This window comes from Lampetra fluviatilis, chromosome 42 (genome assembly GCF_964198595.1).
Source record: "Lampetra fluviatilis chromosome 42, kcLamFluv1.1, whole genome shotgun sequence".
In the NCBI taxonomy this organism is placed as follows: domain Eukaryota; kingdom Metazoa; phylum Chordata; class Hyperoartia; order Petromyzontiformes; family Petromyzontidae; genus Lampetra; species Lampetra fluviatilis.
In genome coordinates this window covers 5,112,736-5,128,913 of record NC_136316.1, presented here as the reverse complement: position 1 = coordinate 5,128,913, position 16,178 = coordinate 5,112,736, and the positions used below count along the sequence as shown (strand labels likewise).

At 48.7% G+C, this 16,178-nt stretch overlaps 1 protein-coding gene across 1 annotated transcript in view; it reads left to right on the top strand.

Moving 5' to 3' along the window:
* The first annotated feature begins 908 nt into the window (after positions 1-908).
* LOC144946670 (protein phosphatase 1 regulatory subunit 16A-like) overlaps positions 909-16,178 on the top strand; it is a 37,728-nt gene continuing 22,458 nt past the window's right edge. Inside the window, exons 1-3 of the mRNA XM_078875746.1 lie at positions 909-971; positions 3,831-5,742; positions 16,105-16,175. Of these exons, the coding sequence (XP_078731872.1) occupies positions 5,433-5,742; positions 16,105-16,175 (381 nt within the window). The 5' untranslated portion in view covers positions 909-971; positions 3,831-5,432. The remainder of the gene's footprint in view (positions 972-3,830; positions 5,743-16,104; positions 16,176-16,178) is intronic.

Here is a 16,178-nt window from a genome sequence, read left to right as displayed (position 1 = left end):
AGCCCCTCCCCACCCTCCCCTCCCCACCCAGCCCCTCCCTCCCCACCCAACCCCTCCCTGCACGACGGACGGACGGACACAATCATCTCCTTTGGTCTGGTGTAACCAGGAGGTTCCTTACCAGTAAAAATTGTTTCTGAGTCTCAATGGAAATTTGTGATTCAGCCAATTAGGATAATTGGGCGCATGACGTCACACCTTCAAAGGAGCCGCTCCTAATTGTAATGTCACGTGGCGATACGACGTCACCGGCTTTCGCGCTTACCGATTGGTCGATGTGAGATTTCCCCCCTCCCCCCTCCCCAAAGTTTTGCATAAATTATCTCTTGACCAATCACAAACGAGATCCGGGCCATGTAAGTGATGGGAGAGTCGTGCATCGATTCCTGCGGGGTGCGAATCGATTATCTTGAAATTATTTTAAGTTACAGTATTGTGAGATTTGTTCCAGCAAACTATTAAAACTGAAACTATTTACGATTATTTTATTTTACCAGAGGGTATAGTATAATAGCACAAACCGGCCATCACAAATGATAAGCTCAACGAAATGAGGGGTTGGATCATTTCGCAGCAAAATACTCCGAAAAGTACTTTCGGCATGTAAACAATTTCGTCAAATGGCGATTAAAATAAATTGTCTCGATGACGGCCGATTATTTTATTTATTTTATTGCATCCCACTCCGTTAAACCACGAACATCGCCAACAGGTTGTAGAGAATCGAAAACGATACGATTCCATCCTGAGCGGATCGATTCCACCCGTTCGCTAGAGCGATAGCAAATACACTTTGGCGGATCGACGAATCGATTCGACGTTCACACGCCGGTAGCCGCTGGTTGACTCCGCATCCAAGCGCTGCTTTGTATTAGGAATCGATTCCTGAAACGATTCCGCACGAGAATCGAAAAGGGAAATGGAGTCGATACAAGCGTAGAAGCCGCAGAGAGAGACGGAGGCTTAGAAAGGTACCTGTTACATTTAATAGCAACATTTATAATTACGTAAAACAACAATTACACGGTTTATTTTATCGATGTTGCGCTGATTAGGCCGCGATAACCTCCGCTGATGTTCTGATTGTGCTCGCGTTGCGGCAAGAGACGCGATTCGCGAGTTTTGTATTAAATGTAACGGGTTTTGATTTCACACAACGGATAAGCAAAGGGCAGGGAGCCCCTATTGTAAATGGTATTATGTATTGGCAATGGTGCCGTTTTTTTGCTGTGAATGGTAATCATGTAACGGATGCTAATTAAATAAAACATTTGCTGTACGTTTATTGTATTCGTCATTGTCATAAGGCGAGATCAATCCACTGCATGGTTGATGATCTCCCTGTATTATTTAATTATTATTGCTCCTGGGGCAATGCTTCTCACTGCATACTCAGGATGGCTAGGAGATGTTAACTACCTCGCCTGGTGTGCAGGAGGTCGTGGGTTCGATCACTACCCTGACGCCTGCTATGTATTACTGGTAGGAACCTCCTGGTTACACCAGCCCACAGGGGATTATTGTGTCCGTCCGTCGTGCAGGGAGGGGCTGGGTGGGGAAGGTGGGGAGGGTGGGGCTAGGTGGGGCTGGGTGGGGAGGGGTGGGGCTGGGTGGGTGGGGAGGGGCTGGTCACCCCGTGGTGCCCTTATAAAACTCAACGTTTAACCGACTCACGCCGGCTTGTGCCCGCCCTCACAGTCGGGCATATTTGCGGAATACACCACGCCGCCGTTGACCCTGGCCATTGACCGAGCAACCCAACGTTCCTACCAGCTCCCTCCGCAGGAATGTGTTTGGAGTTTGCCTCTCTTTCTCTCATCATCATGACGGTGGCTAGGAGATGTTAACTTGATATACGGTGCTTTTTCTGGAAGACTTTGCTGGTTTTTCCTGGATTTTTCTGTTTGCGCATAGTCACTTTAAGATGTTTCTTGGTCATGTTTTTGTTTGTTGCGGTTGCACCCGAATCAAGAGGCTCACAGGGCTATACCAAATACTGTAAATGAAACTGAACTACCTCGCCTGGTATGCAGCAGGTCGTGGGTTCGATCACTACCCTGACGCCTGCTGCTGTATATTTGGAGTTTGCGTGTCTCTCTCCCCGTGGTCGCTTGGGTTTTTCTCCGGGTCCTCCGGGTTTTCCCCTCCACATTTAGAATCAACATCACGCGTTGAGAATATTTGGCTGCTGCTGGTAAAATAAAAAAAAGAGTTTATTTTTTTATTTTTTTTATTTTATTATTTCCCTTCTACGTGACTTTACCGAAAGAACCAAGAAGACGTTTAGTTTACTCTTGACGGCAATTCAAAGCTGGTAATCATTATTCTAGGAATAATATAGGTAAAGGGGCAACCCTGCAATAGCTTGTTCGCCCCACTGCTGGCTTAAGGGCCTCCACTAGAGGGAGCTCTAGGGTGTATTTGGCCTACTCTTCCATGCTCCATGATGGCCACGATGTCTTGGACCAAGTTGGCAGTACCCACATTATACCCCCACCGCTCGCAGCCTGCAGATCCCCTTACCACCCGTGTATCGATAGTTCAACTTTAATGTGCAACTTTATTGAGGAACTACTACTGTGTGTTTGTCTTGCTGTGTGCTCTGGGACCGTTGTTGTTGTTGTTTTGCTTCCCTGCCCCAAGCTTGCATTTAGTGTTGACAAATCGGCAGATATTTGTGTACTTTTGTACTTTTACAAGTACAATTTTGTACTTTTATTCATCTGTGGTGACTTGCATACCTATTTCTGTTATTTTGAACTCCTATCGGGTGCTGTTTCTTCCTGTAAGCGCTTTGCTGTTGTTAACTCACTGACCCCGTGCCCCTACTGGACAGTCCAAATAAAGATGCTGATTCTGACCCACAAACTGCGGCGTATATACCCATTTAGACGGCTAACGCTACAATAAAGTGTTCATGTTTAATCGTTCATCGTCACCATCATCAGCCATGATCGATCCCCTGCTCGATAAAGGTCTCCATATCATTATTTCATTATTCAGTCATATTTATTTTGTATGATATCGTTTGTTCAATGGTAATGAAAAATATTGATGTTACGCATTGTTATTTAATGTTGTGAACGTCGCTGTGCATTGCTGCTACACTGAGAATGCTGTCGATAGTGTTGCTATGATATTGTTAATGCTGAAAACAAGATACAAATGATCGATCATTGGATCAGTGTGACCCCAAATCATGACAGTTGAATCTCTGGGTAAACACATTCCTGCAGAGGGAGCTGGTAGGAACGTTGGGTTGCTCGGTCAGTGGCCAGGGTCAACGGCGGCGTGGTGTATTCCGCAAATATGCCCGACTGTGAGGGCGGGCACAAGCCGGCGTGAGTAGGTGAAACGTTGAGTTTTATAAGGGCACCACGGGGTGACCAGCCCCTCCCCTCCCACCCCCCACCCAGCCCCACCCTCCCCACCCAGCCTTTCCCCACCTCCCCACCCAGCCACTCCCCACCCTCCCCACCCACCCAGCCCCTCCCCACCCTCCAACTTCCCACCCAGCCCCTCCCTGCACGACGGACACAATAATCCCCTGTGGGCTGGTGTAACCAGGAGGTTCCTACCAGTATTAAATTGTTCCATCGTAGGAGATTGGTTGCATATGAGATAGTTACTGCACTGTGTATGTATGTATGTTGAATCGGAGGTGCGGGGGATGACGACACTAATAACAATGATGATTACACATTTTATGATGATGGTTGTGATAACTTTGACAATTATGATGGCTATGACAATGAAGATTTGAAAATGATGACAATGATATTTACAATGATGATAACGATAATGACAGCGATCCTATCATCTCATTACAGGGCTCGACTTATATTCCACCAAGCGTTGATGATCTCGAGCCATCACCAGTCCAATTCTCTTCCCAAGAAAACTGAAGCGACAATCTTCAACCGCACCTCAATGGGTTCGTGTTTAACAAGACCTCTGGCAAACTTGCAACATTGGCTTCGGCGTTCACCGACGAAAGGCAACACGCATTTACGCCACTCGGCTGCAATGTAAATGGATGTTTAAAAATACATGCGCTTGCGCAGAAGACATGGCCAGAAGAGAACTGGCAAACGATGTTCGCGCGATGGCCATCGGCAAAAGAAAAACGGGATTGGAGGTTGGAATGACGAGTGCAGCGATGCCATGCGTACAGGAGTGCGGTTCCGGCTCTGTGAATCGTAGATTTTTCCTCCCCATACCCGAGACGTGGCCAGGATTTTGAGACTGCTGCGGTGAGAAGATCAACGTGGATTTTTTTTTTTTTACAGATGACTAATTTATTGGAAATTTAGTTAAAAAAAAATAATAAGATTAAACTGCCAGATAGGTCGCCTTGTGAGCAAGCCCAAAAAGAAACCAACTCTTGTGAAGTTTTTTACGGCCTCTGCAAGCCCACTCTCTCAAGGATTCTCTCCGTTACGAAGCAACGATAACTCGCTGCGTAATTCGCCAGGCTTAGCTCGCTCGCGGGAGGGCAAAGCGTGGCTGCTCCCACCTGGTCCCAAGACGTCTCGCCAGCGTGGAAGTAGGAGGCCAAAATACCCTCCGGTGGCCCCTTGGATTGGAGACCCTTCTGTCAGCGGTGGCGTGTGTGGAGTAATTGCAGGGTTGCACCTTTCGTCCGTCCATGTTCAATGTGGACACTTGTCTGCACGAGTAATGGTTTGCGCCGGGCCTCCCATCGGCCAACGACAGTAACTCCGACGATTAGCACATTTGGCTACATGCGAGAAGAAGTTCAACATACATACGTACAACACATTCAGCTTGCCGATCTTCATCATCATCATCGCTTAATGTCCATACCGCCCCGTCCATACGGCGCATCTTGACGTGCCAGACCCAAGGGACGTTTGAGATCATTACTCGGCAAGGAAGTAGCGATCGCAGGTCAAATACGATGTTCATTAACGATACAAGTTAGACGGAACACCCAACGATCGCCATCACGTGACCCGGTTGGGCCAATCGGAGCCAGGCTGGCTGACCTCGGATCCGAAAGGAAGCATTGCTGAAAGGCGAAGGAGGAGGCAAATATCGACAAGCTGCGGAATTTTGGGTAACGCCGCAATTTGTGAAATATCCGATATTTAGAGATTGGCGGATTTTCAAGAGCAGCAGCTTTTTGGGGTAAACGAACGGTGAAATTTGTCGTGAACCTTTGGGATTTTGGCGAACAGCGCGGGTATATCCACAGGCGGCAATTTTTCTTGAAGAACAGCTCATTTTGGAGTTCGGCGGAAAATTTGGGGGGAATCGAACGGAGGACTTTGTGCCAGAACGGCAGAATTTTGGCGAACGGATTTTTTTCGGTGGATTTTGGTGGTTGGTGGGGCGGCGGCGGCGGCGGCGGCGGCGACGGCGACGCGCCACGGAGTTTGGGGGATTTCCGCCGGAGATTGACGTCGGCCATGGCGGAGCACGCGGACCTGATGGCCGAGCTGACGTCGGTGGAGCGGATGAGTGCCCAGGAGCGACTGCGTCACGCGCAGAAGCGACGTGCGCAGCAGCTGAAGCGCTGGACGCAGCACGAGAAGGAGGAGCAGCACGGCAAGCGGAAAAAGAAGAGAGCGGGCGGCAAAGGAGGAGGAGAAGGAGGTTCGGGAGATGCGAAGACGGGTTTGGCCGGGACGTCCGGTAAAGCATCGCCCCAGAAAGGCGTGCGTTTTACTCCCAACATCACCCTGTTGGAGGCCGCAGCACGGAACGACGTCGAGGAAGGTGATGTAAAACTTCCGGGACGGGGTGGGTTAGAGCTGTTTGTAACGATGCCATTGGTTGATGTGGATGAATGTCGATTGTTTGGCTCGTTATGTATGTTGGAAAGCATGTGTAAGGTCCACGTTTTTTAATTTGTGTATGTTGCACGTCTTTTTCCCTGCTTTGGCTGTCATTCCGTGATCAGTCTCTACCACCGAACATCGTCAACTGTGGACGGTGGAGCGATGAATCGGCTCGTGTGCAGGAGATGGATTGTTGCACAGCATAAGGAATGGTGACGGTTTTTGGGAGGGCCTTCATTCAGCAGTAGATAGATCATGGCCTCCGATGATATGTTGTATTCAATGGGATCACATGACCCCTGTATGTCCACCATAGGCGCTGCAATTCACCGGAATGTTTTTCAACTATGCAAACAAATTCGAATCGCAGCTCTGGACCGAGACGGCGCTCTATAAAGTGAAGTTCACTCTGTAAATTAGATTATTGCATATAAGGGCGGTATGCACCACTGCTGTAAGGGATGATGGTCTCTGGTCAAGACTCATCACGGAATGGCAGCCAAAGTCGCGACAACACGCCCTACTTCAGATATGATCTCTGAACCACGCGGCCACTTCACGTGTATTTATATCCATAGTTTGCTCTCGTGTGTTAGTTCAGTGCAGTGTAGCTGCTGAGCTTGAAGGAGGCAATGCACACGGAGAATCACGTCCACAGCGGAGATGGAGCAATGCGATCGGCTAGCGTGCAGCAGGAACTAGATCAATCGTTGCATCGGAGATGTGTCAGCGGCTTGGGGAGACCTCCGTTCAGCAATGGATGGAGTGTTGTCCTTCCCCCGTACCTCTTTAATTGTTGATGATGATGATGTGATGATGATGCCATATTCTGGCTGCCAGTCATAGTGATTTAGCATTGCCACAACCCTCTATGAAACGTCAAGCGGAGATGAGCACTATCCCATACCACTCTTTAACAACGAGGAAATGTCACTCTCCTTTACATCTGTATACGGTTTCTTCCCACCCATGTGACGTGGACCCAACGTTTGTAATACAGACGCGAATCCAGTAGCATTGACTCTTCTTACACGGGCGATTCGATGCATCTGTCATGGGTTTAAGAATTGATATTAATCAATACATTGGTACAACTTGTTCTGGTCGTACGGGTCTATATCCGTGCACTTCTATGTGGTTGCGAGTGTCAAAAGTGCTCATCTCCTGTTTAGAGCCTTGAGTCAGTGGTGGTAATTCCACATTCCTTTGGCAGGGGTAAGTCTATCCTTAGGACAACCATTGTTGACTTCCCCCCCCCCCCTCAAAGTGGTGCTTATTTTATCGACCCATGAGAGATAATGGGCTGGGCTAAGCAAGCCCCAACCAGAACTTAAACCCGAAACTTTCTGTTTACGAGCCGCTCGCGTTACCGCTGAGCCGCCTGGTGTGTACACACGTGACGGATGCGTGCACGTGGAGCGGTGGCGCATTGGTTAGGGCGGTGAGATGTTAACAACCTCGCCTACTATACAGGAGGTCGTGGGTTCGATCTCAACCCTGACAACTGTATTTTTTGAGTTTGCACGTTCTCCCCGCGGTCGCGTACATTTTTCTCCGAGTCCTCTGGTTTTTTCCTGCACATTTAGAATCAACGTGCATTTAGGGCAGAGGTCGCAAACGGGTTTTGATTCCGTACCCGTACCCGGCCGCACCAGGGTCGCAAATGGGTACCCGTACCCGGCCGTACCCGTACCCTACCCGTACCCGGCCGGGTACGGGTACGGGTATCGGGTACCTGATTGCGACCTCTGGGATGAAGCCATGTTGCAGGTGCGGGTGGGTTGATTCTAGGAACTTGAATTGTGAGAAGAGACAAGACGTTGGGAAATGAGTGACAAACGGTGACTCACCAGTGACTCACGGCCTACCCGTACTCGTACCCGGCCGCACCAGGGTCGCAAACGGGTACCCGTACCCAGCCGGGTACGGTTAGCCGGGTATCGGGTAGGGTACGGGTATCGGGTACCCGGTTGCGACCTCTGATTTATGGTATTTGGCTGCTGCTATAAATTTCCACGTGATAAGCCACTTTGTTGAGCCGTCATGTGTGGGCAGGTCACGTCTGAAAAGAGCTACGTAGCCCAGTGGGCCTTACCTGGTAAAATAAGAATAGTTTATAGCTTTATACAGTAAAACCTAGGATTGCGAGTAACTTGGTCTGCGAGTGTTTTGCAAGACGAGCACATTTTTTTAATACATATTAATTTGATAAACGAGCGAGATCTTGCAATACGAGTAGTACGTGTATACGCTCTGTCTGCTGAGCGTCACGTGATCACAACTGATATACGAGTTGCTTTGATATACGAGTGCTTTGGATTACAAACACGTTTCGGGAACGAATTATGCTCGCAATCCAAGGTTTTACTGTAGTTTCAATTCCCACCCACGCCAAACATCAGTGACGAGTAATATTTGAACCGTTCCTGGGTTTCCACAAGGTCTGCTTGGCCTTGAATGAGTGCCCAGCACCGTGTGCTTTAAACATCAGCACCGTGCCACCCTGAATAGGTTCTCGCGGACAGCACTTGCCCCAGCTGTCTGCGAATCTCTCTGGGCGGGGGGATCTTTGTCTTTTGTTTGCAATGTAGTAATAGTAATTTACATTTATCAAGCGCGATTCGTCCAGGGATCTCAGCGCATTGCTAATCCGACTGTACCAGGCAAAAATGCCGAGTATTTGTGGAATTTAATCAGAAAAGTTTTTACCTAATCCCTGAACGTCGATCAGACTTTCAGCCCAACTTCTAGACCCGCAGGAAAATATTTCAACTTGACTGCACAGGGTTGCACATTAGTCATCGTGAGTTATCATCAGCCTTGGTCGATCCACTGCTGGATGATAGCTTTGCCAAGCTGCCTCCACACCTCTCACGGCCCGGCGATTGTGAACGGTCCACGTAGCATCTGCTGCCCACGAGCTGATTTCTTGACCACTCCCGTCTCATCGGTGGATGACCTCACGTTCATTTGTTTTACTACTACGAGACTTCCTTTACCAGTGGCAAAATATAGTAATAGGTTTTTACCCTTTCAACTGGTACAAAAACTGACACCTTTATACAAGGCGTCATGTTTGCAATAACCACAACACAAGCAGTCAAAATGCAAACAAAAAGAAACAACTCTGATGATGATAATGATATGTTTGCATTTTGACTGCTTGTGTTGTGGTTATTGCAAACATGACGCCTTGTATAAAGGTGTCAGTTTTTGTACCAGTTGAAAGGGTTAAAACCTATTACTATATTTTGCCACTGGTAAAGGAGATGTCTCATAGTGTAAATGCTTACCCCGAGCTCTCAATACTCTGATAGTGCGCTGTCTTTGAGTTGTACGCCTTTTGGCGTCATCTGGTCCAACACCATGTGAGACTAGGCTCTAAGAAAAGCTGTCTCGGGTGTGGACCAATCAACTTCAAGGACAGTGCATATCATCATCATCAGAGTTCTTTATTTTTGTTTGCATTTTGACTGCTTGTGTTGTGGTTATTGCAAACATGGCGCCTTGTATAAAGGTGTCAGTTTTTGTACCAGTTGAAAGGGTAAAAACCTATTACTACTTGAATTTGTTTGTTAGATTGGTTGAGTGTTTATTGGTGGTTAGTTCTGCATGTACGTACGTATGTTGGACTTCTTTCGCACCGCACGTAGCCAACCGTGCTAATCGTAGTTTGCGGAGAAAGGACAACAAACTGAACACAAAAAACAGTTTCCCAGTTGGATTCCAAATATGAGTAGCGAGTGATATCCAAACCAGCCCTGTGAGTCAACCCCTCCACCTTCACCCGTCCGCACTGACCATCGTGGTGAAGTATGGTTAAAACAACCCCCATGGTGAACTAGACTTCCATAGTGAACTAGACTTCTATGGTGAACTAGACTTCTATGATGAACTGAACTTCCGTGGTAAACTGGACTCCCATGGTAGATTGGACGACTTCCATGGTGAACTGGACTTCCATGGTGAACTGGACGACTTCCATGGTATACTGGACTTCCATAGTGAACTGAACTTCCATGGTAAACTGTACGACTTACATGGTGAGCTGGACTTCCACGGTGAACTGGACTTCCATGGTAAACTGGACTTCCATGGTGAACTGGACTCCCATGGTGAACTGGACTCCCATGGTGAACTGGACTTCCATAGTATACTGGACGTCCATGGTAAACTGGACTCCCATTGTCAACTGGACTTCCGTGGTAAACTGGACTTCCATGATGAACTGGACTTCCATGGTCAGCATCCCAAATAACAAGAAGAGACATTTTTTTCAAATTTCAAGAGCCGCGTTGCAGTCCTTAGAGAGCCACCGCATGCAGCTCCAGAGACACGTAGGTTGCAGACCGCTGCTCGACTGAAACGTCCATATTAATCCGTTGCATCGTTTTACCCTAAAAGCGCCTGGGGAACAGATATTTTGACGTACATTCTGCTGGGACTTTTTCTTCTCCTCCACAATTTTGATCGCGATGTCACGGGACGGAGAATCCGTCGTTCTGGAAGGGTCCTTGGCACTGCTCTGCGAGTTAAGAGATCGGCCAGTGCAAGTGAGCATCACAGAACTACCCCCGAACATCCCTTCGAGTGACCTCGTCCGCCTTCGGAGGCAGTACTCAATAAAATAAAACTTGTTTTTTTTATCAGGTAAGGCCCACTGAGTTATGTAGCTCAGTTTGGCCGCACGATAGCTCAACATTTATTCCAGTCAAATACTCTAAATGCATGTTTTTAAAATCCACGTGGCCACGGGGAGAGAGACACTCAAACTACACATATACAGCAGGCGTCGGGGTCGGGATCAAAGCCACGAGCTCCTGTATACCAGGCGAGCGAGTCAACATCTCACCACCTTGGCACCCCAGCCACAGAGAAGTTCCTTCGGATTCTCATCTTTCTAAATACTCCGAGGTCAAAGTTCATTTCCTGGGAGTGATCGGGATTTTGGCAGTGCGGCCCCCAAGCTTTCCGAACGCTTTGCTGAAGCGACAATCAGAATCGTTAGAGCTGCGTAAGTCCCGTCTTGAAAACTCGCCCCTTTAAAAACTGGCCTTTACCCTCCGCTAGTTCTAGACGTTTACCCCCCCCCCCCCCCCGCAGGTTCTGTTAATTTCTGGCTTTCCATACACGGTGATGACGCATTGGTGGGGATCTACGGACGCAATGCGCCACTTACAAAGGTATATTATCGTTGATGTTCGTCACAGGCCTGTCAACCAGATTTTTGTAAATTCTCAGAGCTGGAATTTAGCCAAATCAAGTGCAGAACCACAAATGAAGGTGAATGGGTTTTTTTAAATTCAGAACAGTCATTGGTGACCAGGTTAAAGCCATCAATTCTATAGATTTGTGAACCCTGTTTAAATACAACCAAGTCTCCGTGAACATGTGGGTCCCTATGTGAGTCAATGGTGACCAGCTTACTACTCCTGAGAACCCGGTTTAATAACGGACGATTGAATCCCGGACTGGAACTCAGAACCACAGCGGTACCAACTCTGTGCTCTTAACCTCTGAGTCATCGGCAACCTATATTTGATGTTTCAAACCGTACCAGGTAAGGCTGAGTCGACCCAGGGGAAGCTTGTGATCGGTTCAGATTTTAGAAAGTGTTTGCCATGGCCGAGAATCGAACAGGGCCACTGGGTTAATAACGGAGTCCGCTGACCGCCACACACGACTGCTCCGCACACGAATGCGCGCGCACACACACCAAACACTCGCACAAGGAAACGCATACAAAACACTCACACACTCACACACACACTGGACTCAAGGAGCGGCAACCACAAGCAGCTGAACCGCTCAATAATTAACGACGGCTGATGAAAAGCCACTTAGGGCAACGTGACACCGGGCAGCAGCTCCGCCCTCCGCTCACCGCCGTGCGCAGAGAAACTCTAACCGGACGCAAAGCCTCGCGCAGGGGTCCCCTCTAGACAACGCGCTCGCTCACTGGCTCGCTCACTCGCTGTCCCACAAAACACTCGCAAAACATCGTGCATAACCCCCCCCCACCTACCACCACCCCCTTCCGCCGCTCCCCCCCCCGCAACCCCCGGGGCAATAATTCACTCTGGCGTACTGTGTAGCTGTTTGGCTGTTGTTAGTTCGCGGTTGTGTCGATGTGCTTCTCGTGGTGTTGTTTATCGTCTCGGTTTGCCTGCGGCGGAACGCCACCACCCACCCCCGTTGTTGTTGTTGGTCGTGTCTGCGCCAGCGCGCGTGCACGCGCATTCCGTGCGTGCGCCCTTCTCGGCTTCGTATTTATATTTGGGCAAACATTGCGGTCTGCTGCTGCTCCCGTTCGCTTGCAAGGCAGGTGCTGGGTGGATTGTTCCATCGCCGGGGTCTTGAGATATGACGGGCGGCTTGAGGAGGAACTCATCCAGCGGTGGATTGACCGTGGCTAACGATGGTAGTGGAGTCTTGGTTCCGCTTTGCCCCATCAGTGGAATGTCCCACTGTTACCTCGCCAGGTATACAGAAGGTCGTGGGTTCGATCCCGACCCTGACGCCTGCTGTATATTTGGAGTTGCGTGTCTCTCTCATCATCATCATCATCACGGTGGCTAGGAGATGTTACCTCCCTCGCCCGGTACACAGGAGGTCGTGGGTTCGATCCCGACCCTGACGCCTGCTGTATATTTGGAGTTGCGTGTCTCTCTCCCCGTGGTCGCGTGGGTTCTTCTCCGGGCCCCCCGGTTTTTCCCCACCACATTTTGAAACACGCGTTTTAAAGTAATTGCATGCTTCAATTTTCACGCCATGATAAGCCGCTTCATTGAGCTATTAATTTGTGGCCAGGTCGCTTCTGAAAAAGAGCAGTATAGCTTGGTGTGCCTGACCGGGTAAAATAATAAATCTAAAATTATGATGATGGTGGCATACATTATAATGTTAGACTTGAGTCTACATTGTTAAATTTGATGGACAGCATTTAATTTATTGTGTGTGTTTGTTTAAATAAAGTGGGCAGTGATGGTACAGTAATCAGCATGGTCCGTTGCGGACCCCGATGACCCAAGTTTGATTCCCGGCCACAGCTAACATCAGCGGCGAGTAAAAAATATAAATGTCTAAAGATATAAAACTGGTCCTGGGCTTTCCCGAGGTTGTATTGCAATGTACAGCCCTTTATCACTGCACCGCTCAACAAACGCTTCCCCACATCTCTCGGCCATGGAGGTTGTTTGATCACACATTCCAAGTTACAAAACACTGGCCAGCCCCGGTTGGTGATGGTTGGGTGGGGGGGTACCCTGGACATGTTCAGATGTCACCCGCTACCCACGTTAGTCGTGGCTAGTAATGGAAATCGTGCCGGGTTCGTTGCGCATTGCGCCAAGCACTAACGCCGCAGCGTCGCCCGAGGTTTTCTCATCCTCCAGTGATGCCTCGTACAGAGTGTGGACATCAGCACTGGGGAGACAAAGGCAGCCGGGGGCGTGGTGCCGGCCAAAACTAGCTAACCTCGAATACCGCGGCTGGCCTTCGAATGTGCTCGCTATGAACGTACTTGCCCCGACGGCCAATGTAGGCTACACGGGGTGCAGTGTCTATTCTACCACCAGGCCCACCTCATCAATTGCTTGAGGTGCACCGGGTGACTCAGGTCAGCGCGCTGAGCCGGTAACGCTGAGATCCTGTGTTCGAATTCAGGTTTCAGCCACGCCTGATTAAACCAGTTCGTACAAAGTTGATGGTCTCTGTAGGGCCCCGGCCAATGACTGCACGATAAAATAATTCCGAGTAAACAATTGTAATTCTTAATTAAAATTCACTCTTAGCTTAATTTTGTTTAACTCCAGCTCTGAGAATTAAGATATGGGGTTTGCTGCATTGCGACGAATACCAATCCCATAGCAGAGTGCGTGGGAAAGTGAATCCCTGAGTTGTGTGAAATTTTTTTTTTAAACTGCCACCTGAAGTATTTCTCAATTGAAGTCCAATAAATATCTCTTGTGCAACAGTCCTCTGACACACGCGGTCACGGGATGTCCAAATGAACGTTTCGTCTAATGACACAATAGTGCGCTGGGAATAAAAAAAAATTGGAATTGATTCTCCCGCTCACGAAACGCGCATCAAATCAAGCGTGTGACAATCCAGTGCGTGAGATTTTTTTTGCTTCTGAATGAAAATATCTATCTAAATCAGCTCAAGCCCTCCCGCAGTCATGTGACCCGATTGTGGTCACCCCCACCCTGAATCCCTCCCCTCTCCCCCCGCCCACTGTGAAGACAGACTCCACTCAATTCGTGCAGATCACTTCTCCTGCTCGCTCCTCTCATCATCACCACAACCCTCTCATCCCCTTTGACATCTTGGCTCGGTCATTCCATCTTCCCCTCCTCTTCAACTTCCTTCACCGGGACTCCTCCTCTCTTCCCGCTGCCACTGTGGCAAGATGTTAACGACCTCGCCCGGTATACAGGAGGTCTTGGGTTCGATCCCGATGTCTGTATATTTGGAGTTGGTATGTTCTCCCCGTGGTCGCGTGTATTTTTTTTTCTCCTGGGTCCTCCGGTATTTCCCTGCACATTTATCCACATGCATTTAGAGTCTTTGGCCGCTATAAATTTCCACGTGATCATAAGCCGCTTTGTTGAGCTATCATTTGTGGGCAGGTTGCTTCTGAAAAAAAGCTATTTCGCGCAATGGTAAAATAAAAAAAAATAGTTTAGTTTCACTTGAACCGTGCCTTCCCCTCTCGGGGACTTCCATCCCAGCCTCCATCCCCTCTCACTCCTCTCTCTCCCCCCCATGCATTACATCCTTGACTCGACTCACCTTCCCATAGTGGTGGTGCCACAGGTACAACCTTTTTTGCCATCTGTATAGGCTAATTGTGTCAATAACACTGCACTAAAAAGACAGGTAAAAACAACACCGATGAGACGGTAAAAATTGGATGAGTAATGATACTTGCCGAGCATCGTGTGTGATTCCCCTGCAGCCACTAGTGGCCACGACATCCACAGTGTCGTCGTAGAGTACCGTGAAACACATTGCGAACCCCCGACTCAACAATTCACCATCATGACCCGTCTCATTCGCTGCCCATCGTCCCCTCTAGCCATGACGTGTCCTAACCCAAGCTCACTCTTAAGGTGTCTTAAACCTGCATATGTAAACTAAACTACTTAAAGTTTTTTTTTTACCAACCAGGTAAGGCCCGCTGAGCTGTTTAGCTCTTTTAGCAGAAGTGACCTGGCCACATGTGATAGGCTCAACGAAGTGGCTTATCGCGTGTAAATCTATCGCAACCATGTACTCTAAGCGCGTGTTGATTATAAATGTGGAGGGAAAACCGGAGGGCCCGGAGAAAAATCCATGCGACCACGGGGAGAGAGACACGCAAACTCTAAATATACAGCAGGCGTCGTCAGGGTCGGGATCGAACCCCCGACCTCCCGCATACCAGGCGAGGTAGTTAACATCTCGCGACCACGGCGCCCCACTAGTCCACGTGTTGCTCTTCCTGTCTCTCGGTTTAATTTGGCACCGCTGAAACACCGGTGAAAAAGATCTCCGTAGCTCATCGCTGCCTCTTCCGGCTCAAATGTCTTTTTGTTTAAACGTCTTCACGACTTCAAAGCATGTGCGCGCTCCGCGATCCTTTCTTTTGCACGCCGCCGCTCAGCTCTTGTTTCGTTTGCGCGTGTTTCGTTTACGAGCGTCGTTAAATACCTCGTTTGTTAGTCGCACAAAATTACTTTAAAAGGCCGCCGCCCACAGCTGGACTCTTTCTCTTGCGATGTTGATGTTTGTTGTCTTGTTGTTGTTGTTGGTGTTGTTGTTGCTGTGATCACGCAGCACCACCCACCTCCCATGTAAAATAGCCAGGCAACTGGCGCTAAACAAAAAAGTCCATCGACGTCGTCATCATCATCATCATCCGTGTAACAAATGAAAATAAAATCGAGTCATTCGATTAAGTGCCTTAGCAGGGAGAGATGGGGAGCAATGGGCAATGCAAGATTATTTTGCTAAACCAGATGAGACTTCAAAGAGATAGGGGTGAGTCTCATATGCAAGAGTGGCGTGGGTACTATTATAATTATAGTATTATGATGATGATTTACAGTCGCTTTGGCCAACCCACTGCTGTTTGAAGATCCTCCCCATGCCGTGCTGAACGTGGGGGATATTTTGGCCGTTTTTTTTCGTGTTGTCCGATTTGATTGTGTAATTCAGTGGAGAATAAGCGGAACAATTGGTTACTAAAATTAAACGGATGGCAGCCCCTCTCTAATTTGACTCTGTGCGTGTGTGTGTTTATTGACGCGTGCAGTGAAACAGATTCTGGAGACCCGAGTTAACCCCGACCTCTGCAATGAAGATGGACTCACCGCCCTCCACCAGGTT